Source organism: Epithele typhae (genome assembly GCF_022376455.1).
Source record: "Epithele typhae strain CBS 203.58 chromosome Unknown BXZ73scaffold_14, whole genome shotgun sequence".
Classification (NCBI taxonomy): Eukaryota; Fungi; Basidiomycota; class Agaricomycetes; order Polyporales; family Epitheliaceae; genus Epithele; species Epithele typhae.
The window spans coordinates 77,637-98,556 of NW_025954205.1; the positions used below are offsets into that span (position 1 = coordinate 77,637).

The 20,920-nt window shown below is 60.8% G+C and overlaps 6 protein-coding genes across 6 annotated transcripts; 1 reads left to right on the forward strand and 5 right to left on the reverse strand.

Moving 5' to 3' along the window:
- On the reverse strand, window positions 1–1,304 carry BXZ73DRAFT_76278 (uncharacterized protein; the record flags this gene model as incomplete). The annotated part of the gene is made up of 4 exons (XM_048022386.1): window positions 1–27; window positions 256–474; window positions 558–751; window positions 1,187–1,304. 4 exons carry the CDS (start codon window positions 1,302–1,304, stop codon window positions 1–3), a joined length of 558 nt encoding a protein of 185 aa, XP_047879397.1.
- A 4,866-nt stretch (window positions 1,305–6,170) lies between these two features.
- Window positions 6,171–6,506, reverse strand: BXZ73DRAFT_4951 (uncharacterized protein; the record flags this gene model as incomplete). Its single annotated transcript, XM_048020260.1, has 1 exon — window positions 6,171–6,506. A coding segment is annotated over one exon (336 nt), but the record flags the coding sequence as incomplete, so codon positions are not given.
- Window positions 6,507–10,374: 3,868 nt separating this feature from the next.
- Window positions 10,375–10,764, forward strand: BXZ73DRAFT_44437 (peroxiredoxin 2; the record flags this gene model as incomplete). Its single annotated transcript, XM_048019340.1, has 3 exons — window positions 10,375–10,548; window positions 10,588–10,674; window positions 10,732–10,764. Coding segments are annotated over 3 exons (294 nt in total), but the record flags the coding sequence as incomplete, so codon positions are not given.
- A 4,505-nt stretch (window positions 10,765–15,269) lies between these two features.
- BXZ73DRAFT_76281 (Quino protein amine dehydrogenase) lies at window positions 15,270–16,457 on the reverse strand (the record flags this gene model as incomplete). Its single annotated transcript, XM_048022387.1, has 1 exon — window positions 15,270–16,457. One exon carries the CDS (start codon window positions 16,455–16,457, stop codon window positions 15,270–15,272), a length of 1,188 nt encoding a protein of 395 aa, XP_047879400.1.
- Window positions 16,458–17,450: 993 nt separating this feature from the next.
- BXZ73DRAFT_2521 (uncharacterized protein) lies at window positions 17,451–17,741 on the reverse strand (the record flags this gene model as incomplete). The annotated part of the gene is made up of 1 exon (XM_048017710.1): window positions 17,451–17,741. A coding segment is annotated over one exon (291 nt), but the record flags the coding sequence as incomplete, so codon positions are not given.
- Window positions 17,742–19,585: 1,844 nt separating this feature from the next.
- Window positions 19,586–20,389, reverse strand: BXZ73DRAFT_99831 (uncharacterized protein; the record flags this gene model as incomplete). Its single annotated transcript, XM_048028134.1, has 4 exons — window positions 19,586–19,805; window positions 19,870–20,038; window positions 20,220–20,286; window positions 20,357–20,389. The coding sequence occupies 4 exons, from the start codon at window positions 20,387–20,389 to the stop codon at window positions 19,586–19,588; spliced, it is 489 nt and encodes a 162-aa protein (XP_047879402.1).
- Window positions 20,390–20,920: the final 531 nt, after the last annotated feature.

Below are 20,920 nucleotides of genomic sequence, written 5' to 3' on the forward strand. Positions count from 1 at the left end.
CTAGCCGGTGTCGTGTTCCGCGAGGAGCTGTGTGAGGAGGGGGCGTCGTCAGCAAGGGATGTGGGACGGAGGACAGATGCGGGATGTGGATCGTGGAGGAGTGGAAGGCGAGAGAGCCAGGGATGCGATCGTGGGAGGAGAGGGAGAAAAAGGAGGATGGAAGCGCAGGCAGGAGGACACGGAAACACAAAGGCGGGTCGCGCGACGGGTGGGGGGAAAGAGCGCGGGAGGACGAGCCGGAGGACGAGCACGCACCATGTTCGGGACGCCGTTCGCGAACGGGTGGACGTGGCTGCACCCCGTCGCGCCCTCCTCGACGTGGATCTGGGGAGCCCAGGGGACGTAGGGGTGAGCGTGAGCGTGGAGGACGACGGGAGGATCAGGGCGCACTTCAATCAAGACGTGGTGCGCTTTCTTCAGGAAGCCGTCGTCCGCCATCTCCAGCTGCTCCGCGGGAAGGGGTGTATCCCCGAGCTGCAGGAGGTGTGTGAGGGTGGTACGGGGACAGAAAGCCGGTCAGCTAGGGTGCATTTACAGTTACAGTGAACAGAACGGACCTTGCGTGCGGCGTCGACGAGCGCAGGCCACTCGAGGCGGGGGAGGCAGTCGCGGAGTCGGAAGCCGGCGTTGAAGTCGGTATCCCGAAGCTCGACTACGACGTCCTTGAAGCGCAGAGGGAGGTTTTCGGAGGTGCAGCCGTTGGCGTGGCGCACGAGTAGGTTGTGCGGACCATCGTGGAGGAGGAGGGCTGCTGGTCGTCCAGGCAGAGCATGCAGAGCCCGCGGCAGAGGACAGACGGGCGGCTGATCCCGGAATATCGTCCCGCTGGCGCCTGGCCGTGCTTGAACTGCAACGCCCATCCCCTCGCCGCGGTCTCGCGATGGCCTCAACGACGCGTGCAAGCCGGGGGACGGATGAGGTCGAGGCTACCGAGATCGACCCTTCCACTTCTCTGCCCAGCCTGGCCCGTCGCCGCCCCGGCTGCATCCGTGCCCGTCTCTTGCCCCGCTCGCGCACGCCGCCGTCTTGGGACGCTCTCCTTCGCCTTTGGCCCACCCGCAGGTTCACATCCGGCCGTCCCCTCGCTCACGCCTGTCCCTCGCCTATTCCGGCACCTGTATGTGCATGCCTCAACTGGTGGGCGCTTGAGTGCTGCCTCCTCTCGGAGTGTCCTTGTCTGACACACCACATCGCAGCCTTGCCCACATGGGATGCACGTCCTCGTCCACGTCTACTACTGCGAGCCCCCGCTTCAGCTGCCACACAACACGTGACACTGAACACTGCGCACGACGTTTTGACATGCGGTTTGCAACGCGGTCTCGTTGACAATCGGCACCGTCTTCAATATCAACAGCTGGCCAGTCGGGCAGCTCGACAGGCTACAGGCGCGTGCAATCCGCGGTCGCGTCGTGCATACTCTCCCATTGCTAGCGGGACTCCTCCACGTCCCCCGCTGGTCGCCGCCGCCGCCGCCGCCGTGCAGACACCCCGTCGCGCGACGTCAGCCCCCGTGCGCTTCGCATGCTTTCAGTTCACGCAGTGGAGACGGCCGACAGATATCCAATGCGGAGCAGGCCGACGAGTTGGGCGTGCTCCCGGACGCCTTGAATCTAGTGCAACCCGTCGTGCTCGTCGTCGACGCCCTTTATCCGTAGGACGTCGACGCGACCCACTCAGACTCTGAAGGCGATTCCGGGCCACGGCCACAGCGGACGACGCGTCACGCATGGCGCGGGTCCGTACCGCCTCCGTTTCCTCGACGTCACCGTCGACCACTCCGAGCACCCCGCGGATGAAGCCCTTCATCCACGTACGTTACGCCATTCTTTCCTCTCCTTCCGTACCGCGGTGGACAAGTGCTGAATGCTCCCGACAGCATATCTAGATCGCATTCACGATCGGCATGGGCTTTCCCCGCGCGACCGCCACGTACGCCCGTGGCCTCAGCTGCATCGTCGATAACAGTGCACAGCGCTCGGAAGCGACGGACATTGCGTCCAGGCACGAAGCATGACTGGGCGCCGAGCCGTCCCGTCCTTCGCGCTGTTTGCGACCTCGATCAAGGCATGCACAGCGTCGTGCCTTCCGTCTTTTGGAGATGCGCCCATTGACACACCATTCGAGCGTTCCCCGTGCCCACGCCTGCGCCTGTATGCGCTCGCCTTGGGTGAGCCGTTCTCCTCTTCCGTCCCCATAGTCGTCTAACTGTAGTCTGCAGCCTTGTATTTCCAGCCCCCGAGTCGTCCGCCTCCATCCAATCCGTGCCGCCGCACCACCGCTCGCCGTCCACAACGTCCTGCCGATTGGTAAGCCAGCGTTCACAGCACCGACGAGGGGAATGACGATTTACAGAACCCTTGTCCGCTCTAGCCGTCCTAATTGAATAGTCAAATCAGAAGTATCCAGGGGGTGACGACGCACAGCGCAAGCCTGCCAAGCTCGTCCAGGATGTATGCAAACAGCCTTGTCCGTTTGCCCGTTTTATGCCCGTCCCCGCGCGCGCACACACACTCGCAATCACCTCTATCCGGAGTTGGCTCACGACTCTAGCTCGCCCGGCGCCCGCGCGTCACCCGATCTCGTTCCGCACGGATCGTTACAACACCTAACCCGCGCGACCCGTTCGGCCAACCCGGCGCACGCAGGCTGCAGAGTCCACCCTGGGCCCGATGTCCCGGACACGAATACCGACCGCCGTCCACCAGTGCGTTCCCCGGACGTTGGAATGCGTTGGAATGGTCCTACCCTTGTAAGTGCAGACTCCGGTTACACAGAAACGGCGTGTTGATCACCCGTCGTCTCACGGCGGCGTCCAGAACATCCATCGACATCCGCAGGGATGCTTCACTCGCCGGCGACGTCGGCAGGGGACACGCTGTTTGCTCCTAGGTGCACCCGCTGCGTGAACGACGCCCCTCTCTGCCCCGAAAACGACGCTCCCGACTCAGGTCGACGATCACCCACGGCCGCCGGGGCGTGGCCGTCCGCCGCTCGATTTCCTTGCAACTCCGCGCACGCCGCCGTCCCTGCCGCCCTCGCCATGCGCCGCCACCGCGGGCGCGCGACGTGTTAACGCAGACAAGTTGCGCGCGATGAGATCGTGATACCCCAGATATCCTGGTGACCGGTGCGGCGCCTCTGCGCTCCCGGCCACGGCCGAGCGGACGACTCCAACCGTGCCCGACGCACTAGCCCCACGCCGGGAGGCGCGCGAAGAAGGGGTGCGAAGGGGATCGCGTGCGAGCTCGTGGAGCTTGTACCGCGGGAGGTCGGCCCGGCGCGAGAGGAGAAGACGAGCGCGTGGAAGAAAGGGAGGATGTGCGATGTGCGCGGAGACGATGCAGAGGACGGCGAGACGGACGGCGGCGGATAGGCGGAAGGCGGAAGGCGGAAAGCTGGAGGCGGAGGCGGCGGCGGCAGGCGGACGTGGACTTGGGTGAGTAGCACGCGCTATGGGGGCGTCGAAACTGTGGATAGAGTGTGCAGCCTAGTAGAATAAATACATGACCAAGTGCGAGATATAGCAACAAAGTCCGTGCGGGCTGAGAGCGGCCCGCATGCCGGTGAGGAAGTGAGACAGAACGGTCTAAACGAACATGAGGAGCAGGACAAGAGAGAGTACTGTAGAGGCCGCGCAGCGGCAGCGTGGGCACGAGAGATAGTAGCGAGAAAAGCGAGGGGTGGTTGGTAGCAGTCGGAAGTCTGAAGAACATACCGAAGTGGCTGGAATATCGTATGACTGGGACAACTTCCTCTTTTACCTCTTCCTGTTCACACAAAATTCGCGAGTCTCGCGATGCTTTTCCGTTTAACCCGCGCCTGAATGTATTGGACGTCTCTTCCAGCCAGGTTATAGTGAGCGGTCGTGCGGCGCGGACGTCCATGTGTCTGGATGGGTGTATCGTGAGGCTGCCGGCCAGCAAATCGAATCGAGACGTATGCAATTATGCAAATACATCAAAGAATCAAGCTTCAATATGACCGGGATCTACGTAAGGGTCCCAAGCAGGGGCCATCATGAGGTCACTGACGCGGCGGAAAACCACATCTCCTTCCCAGTTCGAGAGTCCGACCATCGATCCGTCTGCGGAAATCGCGGACTTGGCTACAAAGCGGCCGTCCGGCCACCGAAAGAGAGCCTTTCTGGTACCTTCTTCGATGTTCCAGATCCAGCAGATAGAGACGTTGTTTTCTTCGGCCACAAATATTGCTGTCCGTCCATCTGCGGACCACTCCCTGTCATAGATACCCGCAGCATGATCGAGACGAAACAGCGTGGACCCGGTCATCGTGTCCACCACCACCAATGACCGAATGTCTGGTTGCACCCCCAAAAATGACCGAGGGTCTGGCTGCATCATGAGACGAGCACCGTCGGTGGTGAATGGTGACGATGGGAACCAGGGTGCCGTGTCGTTGACTTTGTTGCTGAGTGTTTGAACCACTGCCTGTGTGACGCTGATGACATGCTCCACTGTTGATGCGACCTTCGAATTGCGCAGATTTCCATCGTCGCATACCGAGATAACATGAAACTGGTCTTCTCCTCGCGTTGTGTTCCACAATGTACTGCCGACAATAGTGCTCTGGCCATCGGTCGACTTGTAACGGCGGGTCCCGGTTCTCGAATCCCAAACAAAGATATAGTTGTTCGGATGAGTCCCATCTAGCAGCGTGAATCCCAAAGTTGAAAGAATGTGATTGCCGGCTGAAGACAGTCTGAGCCTGGGATCGCTGCGGGGCTGTGAGTACCCATGTTGAATAGCGGCCAGTTCGGAAGATGGTACGAGGAGCGAGCGGAGATGCGCGAAGCTCGAAGCATCGCAGACATGCACCCGAGCCAGGACGTCTTGAACAAATATCTGTGTGCCGTCCAGCGACCAGAGAACCCCGACAAAGGGCGCGCCTGTGGCATCCAGTGGAAGGTACCCAACTCTCTGGGGGATCTTGCCAGATGAGCTCGTCGTAAGAGGGATAGAAAACAGGTGGATAGCTGCGGAGGAAGTAAACGCAAATTGCGTCTCGTCGGGGGAAAATGCAACACGATGGGGGTGGTCTTCTGAGTGGTCGTGTTCTTCGTACCAGTCGGTGAGTACGGGGATGCCTGACTCGGTGTCCCAAATTATGAGCTCTGTTATGGGCCTCACATGCGCGATGCTTGCTGCCCAGTTTCCACGGGAACTGAAGATGAGCCAACGGAGGTTGGTCGCAGATCCGTAAGGCGTGCAACGACTTCCCGAGATAGGCCCTGTTGTTGCAGCAGTCAGTGCTTGCTGTTTGCGATATTATGACAAGCAAACTTACCCAGGGTGTCTAGAGGTACAACACGGAGCAGGTTTCGATCATGCAGAGTTTGGAACCATCGCACGAACAGGGCTGTCCATCTTGAGAGGTGATTCCGTGGAAGGTTGTGAACTGAACACATGAGACCGGCAGAGCGTAGACGATTATGACGAGATACAACCCGGGAGAATTCTTCAATAACTTGTCTGTGTTCATCCTCATCTGGATCGTTCCATTCCCAATAAATGCTGAGGGAGTAATACACTAGACGGAGTGTGCGTAGCGAGTCGGGGAGCTTCATACAAGCGCGCAATACTACTGCAGTAGTGTCCTTGAGGGGAAAATCCGTGTGTGGCATCCAGACGGAGAGCGACTCAAGGTTGCAACACAATGTGATATCGAACCCTAGTCAGGTGTGTTTTAGAGTCAGCTGGATTCACGTAGCAAGTGTCATGCTCTCGCACCCTTAAGCCAATAACCTGGCAATTCGACGACCACAAGCGTCGCAGCATTCTTGAAGAGCAGCGGGGTTTCCGCAGCAGGGATCTTATCAGACCTAAACCGCTGTGAATGGGTTGCTATCAGCTCGATTCCAACGATGCGGATTCAGCAGATATCACCTCGAAGAACCGAAGCCGCTGCAAGCCCTTTCGTCTGCCATGCGCAGACAGAAGCGAGTTATTTGGTGGAGGAGGAAGCCGATCCATGTTATCTATGATGATTTCTTCCAGGGCAGGAAAAGCGTACAGGAGAGGGCAGAAGTGGAAAAGGGTCTTAAAATGTACATCGAAGAAGGTCACCCGCCTCACATCCCGATACTGGCCCAGGGCAACCAACGTCGCTCGCCGGAGTGGGAAATTCGTGTATCCATCGCCGAGAAACTCCCAAGCCTGGATGTGAATGAGGTATGGGAGGAGGACGATCGGGGCAGTGACAGGGAACGGACGCGGGTGACCTCGCACATCCTCCACCGAACGATTGGGCTTCAGCCGGACAACTTCGACCAAGGATTGCAGAGTGGGGTTCCCGTCTAAGATGGCGCAGAGGATGGGGAGTCGCTCACGGCTAGAAACCGTGAGCGTGCGCCAGAGATGGATGCGAGTCCGGAGGACCCAGTCCTTGTTTACTTGGATGCAACGAATGAGGGCCGCGGTGTCTTCGGCCGCACCGAGTTCATCGATGATGTGCTCGATGACCTCAATGGGGACGCGGGGGGACGACATGACGGGACGATACAGGAGCGAGGACGATAGCGCGCCGCGAGCGTGGTCTCCCGTCGGAGGCTTGTCGGGCGAAGTGAGAGAGCAGGCCCAAGGAGAACGCGAACCTAATCACCTCGCCGTGGGGAATTCCGCCTGCGGTGACAGACGTCGCGCGCGCTTGGCAACTCGATAGACATTGAAGCCGACATTCGCCGTGCCCTTTGAGAATACGAAACCATCTCAGAGCACGAGCTTGTCATCCCAGCAGACTTATTCCGAGACACCACGCTCAAGTGCTCACTCCTCGTGCCAACGTTTCATGGGTTCTACATTCGTCCTTTCATAGCCATTCACACACGTTTTGCAGTGCATGGTATAAGTAGACTTGTCCGGTTATCCTGAACACTTCCCCGTGCCCATCAAACAACCCCACCACCGACCCGCCCAGACAGCGAAACTAGCGCGGGCACCCTGGCATCGACCTCGCGCGCGTCCTCGTCTCCAACTCCCAGATCCTGTGCGCGCCGACATAGGATCCACGAGTGCGGCCGCGCGGACGTCCACGGAGAGCGCCGCGCACCGCGGGAACCAGCCGCGCGCTAGGTGGCGGTCTGTGCGCGGTGTGGGGAGCGCGGTGCTGGTTAGTGTTTCGAACACCACGGGCGAGTCGGGCAAGGAGGCGCCCCCCGTCCGCGGAGAAGAGGCGGCCTGCTGCAAAGTCGGAGGCCGGATGGTGGTGATAACCCCCGCTGAACAGACGTCCGCGGAGAGCAGGGAGCAGTCGCTGCACAGCGCGGTGACGCGCGTGCGCGCGTGCGCTCACGCCAGGGGGGTTGAGGCAATATACTCGCTGGGCGCGCTCGCGCCGTTGCGAAACCTGTTAAAGCGTGAGTGACGGCTGCCGGTGACTCGTCTCCAGACACTGTATAGGTAGCTCTTGTCCATGCGCTTCGCGACGTCGTCGTAGTGCATGTGTGAAAGGAGTTACTGGCCGTCGAAGGAAGACGAGACCTTGGATCGCAGTGCCGTCCTCACAGAGCCCTGAAACCTCGTCATACGTCCGGACGGGAGAGGGAGGGGGCGCGGGCGCGCGAAGGCGGGCGTACGGTCGAAGACGTCGACGTGCGCAACGGCATCTTGAAAGAGCACTTGCGTGCCGTCGGGTGGCCGGGAAACGCCAGTGACGACACTGGAGAGCTGCCATTTTTGCAGCGTTCGGATCTTCTTGGGAGGGAAAAGGGAGATGCTCTTGCGAAAGAGGACCTGAACAGCGCGAGGGAACGACTGGAGTGCACGCACCGAAAATGCCGGGCAGTTTCTCGTCGCTAGAAAGGATGGACTCGTGCCAGAAATGGTAGCGGCTGCTAGCTGTCCACGACACGCAGACCAGGGCACAGCGTGCAAGAGTCTGGGGGTCTCCTTCGGCAGCCAGTGCGCCAATGGCTTCTTCAACGGCATCGATGCGCACGAAGGGGACCACACGTGCGTGAAATGAAGTGCATATGGTTCCAAGCCGGGTTTGACTGACGTGGGCGTCGGCGTCATCGTCTACCGCAGAACGTCCTGAGCTGCGGGGCTCGCAGATTGTCAAGAAAATGACCATTTCGCTAAAATGCTGACTTACGAGGCTCTTCGAGTGCGAAAACCGGGCATTTTAGAGGCAGCGATGCGGTGCGAAAAGCGCACGCCGTAGCCGGACGTCCAAGGAGAAGCATAGAGAGGCCTGTTAGACCGGCGGTGTACATCAGCATTTGAGCACGCACCTTTGACTCGGACTCCCGATGAACTTCTGCCCGACATGTCCTCCGCCCGTGCGGACTTGTTTCATACGAACCATGAAGCGTTGGAGGCGCCGCCTTCCACAGCCCCTCTAGTCGCGTCCCAGGAGTCTGGGGTTTGAAGGTCCCAACGGCGGATGATGGGTCTTGCAACGGGGCTGAATAAGGTGACTACGGGATCACGGAGATTGAGGCAGAGAATGCACATGGTGGCAGATAAGCGAGAGGAAAGACGGAGAAAGGGAAACGAAGCAGAATGGCATGACGAGCAGAGTACCTGCAGACTGCAATCATGAGAGCGGCGTGGGCTGGCTGGCAGCCGCCACAGGCGCAGCGGCGCGGACTCGCGTCCCGTCACGTCACACGTTCCGTCACGGTCACCCCTCTACGTACATGGCTAGCTGCAGGTGCGCAGTGATCCCGCTCTCACTGCGTCGCCCATTCTCACCGTGGCGCCATTGCTGTCCAGCGTATCTTCCGATGACCTCAATCGTGTAGGTCTGAAATTTATGCGATGGACGGCCGACAATATGTGAGCGATTTCCAGACGCGAAGTCGCCACGATGGGACTGACGATGATGTGCAGTCGCAGATGACGTCCTGCGCGCGGTTGCAGGCGCACGAAGACGCGCACCTCCCGCGAGTCGACCTTCTCTCTTGCTCACCCACGCCCTCTCGATGGCCTAGTACTCCGCTGTCCCGGCGAGAGCTCTACGCCGTCCTCCCGCTCACCTCTGTCCCGGCTGCGGATCCGCCGACGCGATGCATTCGTGCTCGCTCTACCTTCTCTCTTGCCCCACTCGCCCTCGCCTTCGCATTTTGCGCACCCCGCTGTGACCTGTCCTTGTCGTCTGCTAAGATGCCCCACTCCGGCTCTCACTGCGCTCGACGTCTCCACGCGCGGGCTGTTTTACATTAGGCGTCTTCAAGATCAGCACTTGCAATTGGCAGCCAGGCAGCTCAGCGGGCTATGGACGCGTGGTGTGCATCTCCCCTGCTCCCCCGCTCTCGCGTTCATCGTCGTTTTTTACCTGCTCGCGGAACTTCTCCCCGTCCCTCGCTGGCCGCCGCGGCCTCCGCTCCGCTTGTGGACACGCATCCCGTCGTGCGACGTCAACCCCCGCGCACCTCGCTCGCTCTCAGCTCACGCAGTGGACGCCGCCGACGGAACAAGCACACGCCCGACGCGGAGCGGGACCCCTTAGGCCTTAAGCGTGCTCTCGGAGGCCCTCGAGCTCATGCAAGCCCATGGTGACCACCTTCAACACCCTTCCTCGGCAGGACGTTCACGCGCTCAACTCGGACTCCGATGGCGATTCCGGGCCACGGCCAGAGCGGACGCATGTCGCGGGCCCGTACCAACTACGTTACCTCGACGTCAACCCCTGCCCCGCGCCCGCGCCCGTATGCGTCTGGATGCTCACGCCTCAGGTGAGCCGTTTCCCTCTTCTGTCCCCGTAGCTGCCCAACTGTGGCCTAAACGCTTGTATTTCTAGCCCCTGAATCACCCGCTCCCGCGCAACACGTACCGCTGCACCGCCGCTCCTCGTGCACGACGTCCTGCCAAGCCGTAAGTCAGCGTTCACAGCACCGACGAGGGGAATGACGGCTTACAGATTCCCTGTCCTCTCCAGCCGACCTATCCGAACGGTCAAATCAGCAGGAACGCAAGGGGTGACGACGCGCAGCTCAAGCTTGAGCCCGTCCGGACTCACGCATTCAACCGGGAGCGCCGAGCGGGTCTCAACACCTCGTCCGGTTGACCCTTTTGTACTCCGTCCGCGCGCCCGCACCCGCGAAGACTCGCGATCGCCTTCATCCGGAGTCGGCTGATAACCCTCGCCGGATTTCCGCGCGTCCCCCGAGCTCGCTGAGTCGTTCCGCGAGGATCCTTGCAACGCAGGCCCGCACAGCCCGTTCCACCAACCCCGAGCGCACGCAGGCCCCATAGGCATGCTACTCTCGGACGTCGGCGACACGCAAAGCTTGTGTTTGCTGCTTGGCGCACCCGCCGACCAATCCAACCGTAGGAACGCGAACGGCGCCGCCCTCCGCCACGAACGCAACGCTGACGGGGCGTGTGGGCCACCTCCAACGCGGTACTCGCATTTTGCCCGGGCGACCTCCCCGCGCGAGTAGGCGATCTCGGCCCGGACCTCAAGCTCCCACTCATCGCGGAGCGCAACGTGTCCATCTCGCGCGACCACGGCGTACCCATCGAGGACGAGGGCATCGCTCTTCGTCGTCAACCCCAAGGGCATCATCAGGTACGTCCGCAGCGGGTAGCATAGGGTCGCGATCGTGGCTCATCGTGCGTTCAGGCCGATCGCGCTCAACGACCTCGCCGTCCGCCGCTCAGTCGAGGAAACGATCCGGCGATCCGGCTCGTGAAGACGTTCCAGTCCACGGTGCGTCTCTTCTCCTCTGCGTTCCCCGTTATTGCCCTCGCTGATCTCTCCCCGCAGGACGAGCACGGCGAGATGTGCCCTGCGAACTGAAGCGAGGGCGCGAAGACGATGAAGCCGGATCCCGGGCTCGCTCAAGTACTTTGCGAGCGTCGAGAACGGGAATGGGAGCAAGAAGAGCAACCGCACTGACTGATGTCTTCCTCCCCGCATCCCTGCCCCCTCCCGTCTCCCGTCTCCGCCTCCCCGCCCCTATCCCCGCTGCCGCTGCCACTCACCGTGCGACGCCCGTGTTCAAGCGTACACGCCCCCACCCACGGTTTCGCACCCCAGGTTACGCCATGAACGCGAGCGGCGACGACGAGGGCCCCAGAACCGTCGGTCGCGCTCGCGATGGTCTGTCTCGTTCCGGTGTTTGGTTTGGTGTCCGGTCGCACCCATTTCCGCTGTGCGCCCCTCCCCCCTCCCCACAGATCATTTGAGACCTACAGAGGCGCGGCAAATAAACTAGAGGTAGATGGGAGGCGGCCTCTTTGTAGAATACCCTTGTGCTTTTACTAGCGATCGGGCGTGCGGTCGCTGCGCCGGTGGGCGTAGGCGGTCGTGCGGATCTAGGTGGTGCGAGGGGAATGAAAAATCTATTCGGTTCGATGCTACATACATACGTCGTGCGTGTGCGACTGTGCCAACGGCTCCTCGAACGCGCGCAGAGACCGTCCGCAAGACAAAGGCTTCTCGCCTTCCTCGTTCCCCGGACTCTCGTCGCTTGCCACCTGCTTTGCACCTCGCTGTCGGCTCCTCCACGCTCCGTGGCCGTATCACCGCGGCTGGTCCGGAATCGGGTTGCGGGGGGACGCGAGAGCGTCGCTCGGGCGATACGCATCGATAGCGTGATCGCACACGCGTCCGGGTGGCTTACCAACGCCATGTTTCGTAGCGTACCTTTGGGGTACACGCTCGTAAGGGCGAGCGGGGGCCATGCCGGGCTAGCCGATCTTGTGTTCCACAAGTACGAGGATAGGGGCTCTCAGCAAGGGATGCGGGACGGAGGACGGATGAGGAGAGGCAGACATTGGACAGCGAGAAGGAGGAGAGATGGAAGCGTATAGTACGCGGAAACGCGGAGTCGGTTCGCGCGACGGGTGGGGGGAAAGAGCGCGAGAGGACCAGCCGGAGGACGAGCACGCACCATGTTTGGGAAGCCGTTCAAGATCGGGTGGACGTGGCTGCAGTTTGCGCACACCACCGAGCTCTCCTCGACGTGGACATGGCAGCCCCAGGGAACGTAGGGATCAGTGTGAGCGTAGAGGACGAAGGGACGGAGGGTGGCGTACTTCAATCAAGACGTGGTGCGCCTTCTTCAGGAAGCCGTCATCCGCCATCTCCGGTTGCTCCACGAGAAGGGTTGTATCCCCGAGCTGCAGGCGATGGGTGAGGGTAGCGCGGGGATGGAAAGCCGGTCAGTTAGTCTGCCTCTACCGTCACAGCAAAAACAACCGACCTCGTGTGCGGCGTTGAACTCAGCGTCGCGGAGCTCAACCGCAAAGTTGTTGAAGCGGAGCGGGAGGTTGTTGGAGGTGCAGCTTTGGCGTGGCGTACGGGCAGGTTGTGCGGACCATCGTGCAGGAGGAGGGCAGCTGGTCGTCTCAGACAGAGCGTGCAGAGCCCACGGCAGGCGGCTGATTCCGGAATCTCGCGCCGCTGGCGCCTGGCCGTGCTTGAACTCCAACGCCCATCCTGCCGTCCCCGTCTCGCAGTGGCCTCAACGACGCATACAAGCCGAAGGACGGATGGAGTCGAGGCGACCGAGATCGACCCTTCCGCTTCTCTTCCCAGCCTGGCCCGTCGACGTCCCAACTGCATCCGTGCTCCGCTCGCGCGCCCCGCCGTCTTGCAATTAAGTCCCTCTCCTGCGCCTTTGGCCAACCTGTTCACATCCGGCCGTCCCCTCGCTCACGCCTGCTCCTCGCCTATTCAGACGCCTATGTGCGCGCGCCTCACGTGAGCCCTGCCTCCTCTTGCTGCGTCCTTGTCTGACGCACCATCATGTCCCAGTGCTCACATGGGATCGTCTCTACTGCAGGTCCTCGTCGTCGTCTACTGCTACGATCCCCCTCTTCACCTGCAAACCTCCACGTATCACTGCATACTGCGCACGATGTTTCCACACGCGGTCTCCAACGCGGTCTCTTTGACACTCGGCACGGTCTTCAAGCTTTCAAGACCAACAGCTGGCAGCCGCGCAGCTCGACGGCTACGGGCGCGTGCAATCTGCGGTGGCGTCGTACACATCTACGCCCGCTCTCCCATTGCTCGCCGAATTCCTCCACGTCCCCCGGCGCGCTGGCCGCCACCGCCGCCGCCGGGCATACGCCCCGTCGCGCGACGTCAGCCCCCGTGCGCTTCGCCCGCTTTTGGTTCACGCAGTGCCGCGGCCGACGGAGCGAGCAGGTACCCAATGCGGGGCGAGACAAGTTGGGCGTGTTCCCCGTCGCCTTCGATCTCGTTCAGCCCCGTGCTCGTCGTCGACGCACCTCCGCAGGACGACCACGCGCTCCACTCGGATTCTGGCGGCGATTCCGGGCCGCGGCCACACCGCACACGCAAGACGCATGTCGTGGGCTCCATTTCCTCGACGTCACCCTCGTCCATGTACACTAGGTCATTCTTTCCCCTCGTTCCGTACCGTGTTGGATATGTAAGTGCTAAACCTTCCCGACAGCATATCTTATTGACGATCGGCGTAGACTTCTCCCGCGCGACCGCCACGTACGCCCATGGCGTCAGCTGCATCGTTAATAACTGTCTCGCGTCTCTGCCAGATCGTGCGTACCTGTCACAGTGTTCGAGCTGACCTCAGCCGGGTCTCAGCAGTGACGGACATCGCGCTGCAGCGTGAGCCGTGTGCTTCTGCCGTTCCACCCTTCGCGCCGTTAACAGCCTCAACCGAAGCGTACGCGGCGCCTTGCCTTCCGCCCCTTGGAACTACGCCCATCGAAACACCGTTGGAGCGCCCCTCCCACGCCCGCGCCCACATGCGCTTGCATGCGCTCACCTCAGGTGAGCCGTTCCCGTGTTTCTTCCCCATAGCTGTCTAAACGTAGCCTAGTATTTTCAGCCCGGATTCGCCTGCTCCCATCGAGTGCGTACCACCAGAGCAGTCAGTCAGCGTTCGCTGCACTGACGATGAGAACGACAACTTACAAAGCCCTTGTCCTCTCCAGCTGTCCTACTCGAACAGTCAAACCAGAAGCAGCGCAGGGGGTGACGACACACAGCGCAAGCCTCAGCCCGTCCAGCACGTATGCACACAGCTGGGGCGCCTAGCGGGTCCCGACACCTCGTCCGGTATCCCTTTTATACCCGTCCCCGCGCCCGCGCCCGCGCCCGTAATAACCTCCATCCGGAGTCGGTCCACGACCCTCGCCCGCCGTCCGCGCGTCGTCCGACCTCTTTCCTCACGGGTCGTTCCAACACCATGCCCGCACAGCACGCCGCTCCGCCAACCCAGCGCATTCAGGCCGCCTAGTCCACCCTGAGCCCGACATCCCTGACTCGAACGCCAACTGCCGTCCCCGACTGCGTTCCCGAACGTCGGAATGCGTTGCGAAGGTCCTCTCGTAAGTGCCCACTCTAATTCTACGGAAACGGCGTGCCGTTCCGCCTAGATTCGTGTTCGCGGCGGCGTCCTGACATCCATCGACACCCGCAGGCATACTGCTCACGCCAGCGACGTTGGCGGGTAATACACAATGCTTGCGTTCGCTGCCGGGCGCACCCGCCGACAACACCACCAGTAAGAGCGCGAACGACGCCGCCCTTCGCCACGAACGCGACGCCAACGAGGTCGACGATCATCTGCGCACCCACGGCCGCCGGGGCGTAGCCGTCCGCCACCGCGGTTTCCGTTTCGACCCTCGCGCGCGACTTCATTGCGACTCCGCGCACATCGCCGTCCCGACCGCCCTCGCCATGCGCCACCACCGCGGATGCACGACGTGTTCACGCGTGCAAGTTGCGCGCGATGGGATCGCAATACCCTAGACACCCTGGTCACCGGTGCGACGCCTCTGCGCTCGCGGCCTCGGCCAAGTAGACGACGCCAATGGCAACAGTGCCCTACGTGCAGAGCTCGCTGGCCTCGCGCCGGATGTAACGGCTGGGAAGATGGTGGACGGCCTTGGTGCGATTCGTGGGGACGGCCTCGGTGCGCGTCGCCCGACACGGTGCCACAAACAATGGATGAGTTATTTTCGGGCGAGAACACGTATGCGCATATTCATGAAGAGTTGGCGTCCAGGGTGGGCGTGATGAAGTAGCAGCGAACGCGGAAATGTCGGACACTGGGGCCGGTCTAGCACTGTGGCTCCTCCACGCTGTTTCTTTCGATACCTCTGTTCAATTCTTCCGTTCAAATAGGACCCGCGAATCTCGTGACGCGATTCTTGACCCTCCACCCCGCGCCTGCATCCGGAACGTCTTTTCCGACGGCTTATGGTGATGGTGAGCGGCCGTGCGCCGTGTCCACGCAATCGAATGGGTGTATCGTGAGGTTTCCTCCCGCACCCCGACGCAAGACGTATCTAATGGAACAAACTCTACAGGTACAAAGCAGAGGCCATGAGGTCACTGACACGGCGGAAAACAACATCTCCTAGATAGTTCGAGAATCCGACCATCGACCCGTCTGCGGAAATCCCGAGTAGGCCAAACCTGCGACCGTCTGGCCACCGAAAGACGGCCTTTGTGGTACCCTCTTCGATGTTCCAGATCCAGCAGGTAAAGATCACGTTTTCTTCGGCCTCAAATATTGCCGTCTGCCCATCTGCGGACCACTCCATGCCATAGATACCCCGGGCACGACGGAGACGAAAAAGCGTGGACCCGGTCATCGTGTCCACCACCGACAATGACTGGGGGTCCAGCGGCACTAGGAGATGAGCACCGTCGGCGGTGAAGGGTGAGGAAGGGAAGCGTTTACTGCTTTTCGAGAACAACTGCATGACGATGGGAGTGTCCTCGACTGTTGGTGTGACCTTCGATTTGCGCAGAGTTCCATCCTTGTGTACTGAGATGATATGCAACTGATCTTCCCCTTGTGTTCCACTCCACAATTTACTGCTGAGAATAGGGCTCTGGCTGTCGGTCGACTTGTAACGGCAGGTCCCAGTGCTCGAATCCCAAGCAAAGATATAGCTCTTCTCCTCGTCGTCCCGGGATCGTAGAGTTGAAAGAATATGATGACCGACTGCGGATAAACCATAAGACCGATCGAAGCGGCTCTCGCGCTGAATCTCGGCCAGTTCGGAAGATGGTACGAGGAGCGAGCGGAGATGCGCGAAGCTCGAAGCGTCGCAGACATGCACTCGAGCCAGGGCGTCTTGAACAAATATCTGTGTGCCGTCCAGCGACCAGAGAACCCCGACAAAACGCGTGTCTGTAGCGTCCAGTGGAAGGCGCCCGATTCTCTGGGGGATATTTCTGGATATCGTAGACCCGGTCGCAAGGGGGAGAGAGTACACGTGGATGGCTGTGGGGGAAGCAAACGCGAATTGCGTCTCGTCGGGTGAAAATGCAACGCAATGGGGCTCGTAACCGCCAGGGTGGTGTTCTTCATACCACTCGGTGAGTACGGGGATGCCCGGCTCCGTATCCCAGATGATGAGCTCCGTCGCAGTGTCGGTACCCTTATGCGCGATGCTTGCTGCCCAGTTTCCATGGGAGCTCACTACAAGGCAACTGAGGTTGGTTGCAGCTCCGTAAGTTGTGAAGCGTGTTCTCCACATAGGCACCGATGCTGTCCCTTTGGCAGTCAGTGAGGCTTGCTGATTGCGAGATTATGATAAGCAAACATACGTAGGGTGTCTAGTAGAGGTAAAACATGGAGCAGGCCTTGATCATGAAGAGTGTGGAACCATCGCATAAACAGAGCCTTCCATCTTGGGAGGTGATTCCGCGGGGGATCTTCAACTGAACACATGATACCGGCGGAGCGGAGACCTTTATGATGAGATACAACTTTGGAGAATGCTTCAATGGCTTCGCTATGTCCCTCCTCTCCGAGATCTTCATTCTTAAGCCAGTAGTACACGCTGTCGGAGCGAAACACCAGACGGAGTGTACATAGCGAGTCCGGGAGCTTCATACAAGCGCGCAATATCTGGTCCAGTATGTTCTTTTGGTCATAATACGTGCGGCAGCGTGGCATCCAGATGGAGAGCGACTCAAGGTGGTGACACAACGTGATATCTAAGCCTGGTGGGGCACGGTATTTCAGAGTCAGCTGCATTCACGTAGCAAGTGTCATGCTCTCATACCGTGAAGACAAGAGGCATTCAATTCAATGGCCACAAGCGTCGCAGCGTTCTTGACAATCAGCATAGTTTCCACAGAAGGGATTTGTTCCCACTGTAAATTGATTGCTATCAGCTTGATCCCAACAATGTGGATTCAACAGATATCACCTGGCTGGTGAGCCGAAGCCGCCGCAAGCCCTTTATTCTACCATACGCGGACAGATCCGACTGGTTTGACGGAGGATCAATCCCATATATGTACTCCATGATTATTTCTTCCACCGCAGGAAAGGCGTACAGAAGGGAGCAGAGGTGGAAAACGTTCTTGAATTGTACGCCGTAGCGGCTCACCCGCTTCACATCCCGATACTGGGCCAGGGCAACCAACGTCGCTCGCCGGAGTGGAAAAGCCGTGTTTCCATCGCCAAGAAACTCCCAAGCCTGGATGTGAATGAGGTATGGGAGGAGGACAATCGGGGCAGTGACAGGGAACGGACGCCGGCGTTGCGCATCAGGCTTCACCGAGTGGTCGGGCTTCAGCCGGACGATTTCGACCAGGGATTGCAGATTGGGGTTCCGGTCGAACGTGTCGCAGATGACTGGGAGTTGCTCACGACTAGAGACCGTGAGCGTGCGCCAGAGATGGATCCGGGTCCGGGGGATCCAGTCCTTGTGTACCTGGATGCAACGAGCGAGGTCCGCGGTCGAGTATTCAGTCGCGCCGAGTTCATCGATGATGTGCTCGATGACCTCGATGGGGACGCGGGGGGACGACATGACAGGACGATAGAGGAGAGAGGACGATACAGCGCTGTGAGGGCGGTCTCCCGTTGGAGGCTTGCGGGACGAGGCGAGAGAGCAGACCCAAGGAGAGCGCGAACCTAATCGCCTCGCCGTGGGGAATTCCACCTGCGGTGACGGACCGCGCGCGCGCTCAACTCAGGGATAGACATTGAAACCGACGCCCGCCGTGTCCGTTCCAAATCCGGCACGAGCTCGTCCTCAAAGCAGACTTGTTTCGGGACAAACCGCTCAAAGCGTTGCATGGGTTCTGCATCCGTGCTTTCGCAGCCGCTCACACACGTTCTGCACAGAGAATGATAGAAGTAAACCCGTCCAGTCATCCTGAACACCTCCCCGCGCCCATCCACGATCCCCACCACCGATCCGCACACAGACAGCGAGACCGTCGCGGGCACCCTGACATCGACCTCGCGCGGCGCCCCCGTCTCGACCTCCTGGACCAACCAGCATGTGCGCGCCGGCACGGCATCCACGAGTGTGGCCGCGCGGGCGTCCACGGAGAGCGCCGCGCACCGAGGGAACCAGCCGCGTGCGGGGTGGCGGTCGGCGCGCAGTGTGGGGGGACTGGTGCCGGTGAGTGTGTCGAACGCCATGGGAGACCCTGGGGTAAGGCCGGTAAGGAGGTACGTCACGTTTGCAGAGACGAGGCGGTGTTCGTGAAGGCCCGCCGCGGATAACACCGCCCGGTACACGGTCAGAGGCCGGCTGGTAGTGATGACCTCCGGTGAACAGACGTCCGCTGAGAGCAGGGAGCAGTGGCTGCACAGCGTGCGCTTATGCCCAAGGGTTGCGGAAATGTACTCGCTGGGCACGCGAGCGCCGTTGCGGAACCTGGTAAAGCGTGAGTGACAGGTGCCGATGACTCGTTTCCAGACGCTGTACAGGTAGTTCTTGTCCGTGCGCTTCGCGACGTTGTCGTAGTGCATGTGTGAAAGGAGTTACTGGCCGTCGAACGAAGGCGAGACTTGTGCCGAGCGGGTCATGGTGCCGTCGTCCCTGAGCCCTGCGATCTCGTCGATCTCGTCTGCGGACGGGAGGGAAGGGGCGCAGGCGCGCGAAGGCGGACGTACGGTCGAAGACGTGGACGTGCGCAACGGCATCTTGAACGAGCCGTCGGGTGACCAGGCGACGCCAGTGACGACACTGGAGAGCTGCCATTCGCGGCGCTCGGATGGTCTTGCGGGAAAGGGAGATATTCTTGCGAAGGAGGACCCGAACGGCGCCATGGCCAGGGAACGACTGGAGTGTACGCACCGCAAATCCTGCGCACTTGCTCGTCGCTGGAAACGGTGAGCTTGTGCCAGAACTGGCGGGGACTGGGGGTGGACCACGACACGCGCACCCCGGCATCGACCTCGCACCCGTTCCTGTCTCCACCTCCCAGACCCACGCGCGCCGGTCTGGCATCCACGAGCATCTACGAGCGCGGCCGCGCGGGCGTCCGCGGAGAGCACGACGCACCACGGGGACCAGCCCCGCGCGTGGTGGCGATCGGAGGGCGATGCGAAGGGCGCAGTGCCGATGAGTTTTTTGAACACCATGGGAGGAGTGGTGATGACCTCCGGCGAACAGACGTCCGAGCAATCGCTGCGCAATGCGATGACGTCCGTGCGCTCGTGCGTTCACGCCACGGAGGTTGCGGCGATGTACTCGCTGGCCACGCTCGCGCCGTTGCGGTGGCTGGGCAAGTGGGTGTAACAGGTGCCGGTGACTTGTTACTAGACACGGTATGGGCTGTTCGTGTCCACGTGCTTCGCAACGTCGTCGTGGTGCATGTGTGAAAGGAGGTGCTGGCCGTCCAAAGAAGACGCGACCTAGGCCAAACGGATCGCGGTGCCGTCGTCCCTGAGCCCTGCGATCTCGTCGAGATCGTCTTCGGAAGGGAGAGGGAAGGGGAGCAGGCACGCCAAGGTGGACGTGTCAAAAACGTGGACGTGCGTAACGACATCTTGAACGAACATTCGCGTGCTGTCGGGTGACCGGGCGACGCCGATGAGGGCACCGGAGAGCCTCCATTCGCGGCGTTCGGGTGGTCTTGAGGGAGGGGAAAGAGGACCAAACGAGCTTGACCGTAGTCGAACACTGTGGGCCAAGAAACGGAGAGAACGACTGGATGTGCACACCGCAAATCCGCAGCAGTCGCTCGTGGCCAGAAACGATGAGCTTGTGCCAGAACTGGTAGCGGCCGCGAGCGGTCCAGGACACGCAAACCAGGGCACAGTGCGCGACGATCTTGCAGTCTCCTTCGGCAGCCAGTGCGTCAATCGCTTCTTCAGCGGCGTCGGTGAGCACGTAGAGGGCCACGCGTGTGTAAAACAAAGTGTATGTGGTTCCAAACCGGGGTTAACTGGCCTGCGCGTCGGAGCCATCGTCTACCGCAGACCGTCCTGAGCTGCAGGGCGCGCAAACTGTCAAGAAAATAACATTTTCGCTAGAATGCTGACTTACGAAGCTCTTCGCGCGCACACACCGGGAATTGCAGAGACAGGTATAGTGCGAGAAGCACACGCTGTACCTGGACGTCCGAGGAGAAGCGTAGAGAGGCCTATTAGACCGGCGGTGTACATCGACATTTGAGCACGCACCTTTGGACTCCCGATGAACTTGTGCCCCGACATGTCCTACCCTCGTGCGGACCGGCCTCGAACATAAAGGATTGGAGGCGCCACCAGCCAGGCCCCCGGTCTGATCGTGTCCGAGTGGCTTGGTCCCAACGGCAGATGATGGGTCTTGTATGTACATAACGGAGCCGAATGAGATGCGATTGGCGACTACTGGATCATAGTGATTGACACAAGGGATGCATGGCGACGGATGAGGGAGAGGAGAGACCCAGAAGGGGGGAAACCAAGCAGAGTGGCATTGCGAGCAGAGTTGTTGCAGACCGAGAGGCGGCGCGGGCAGGCCACAGCAGCGGCGCGGACTCGCGTCCCGTCACACATTCCGTCACGGGCGCCGTGATCCCGGTCTCACTGCGACGCGGGCCGCGGCATAACGCCGTGATGGGACAACTCGACCAGGCCCAACGGCGGGCGACGGCGGGCTTGTTCTCCTTCCTCTTCTTTTCCGTCTCCAACTTGGTTAACTTCGCCTTCGGCCCGCAGTTACTCACACTGCGCTGTTCTCTCCTGCACTCTCGGCAAGACAGG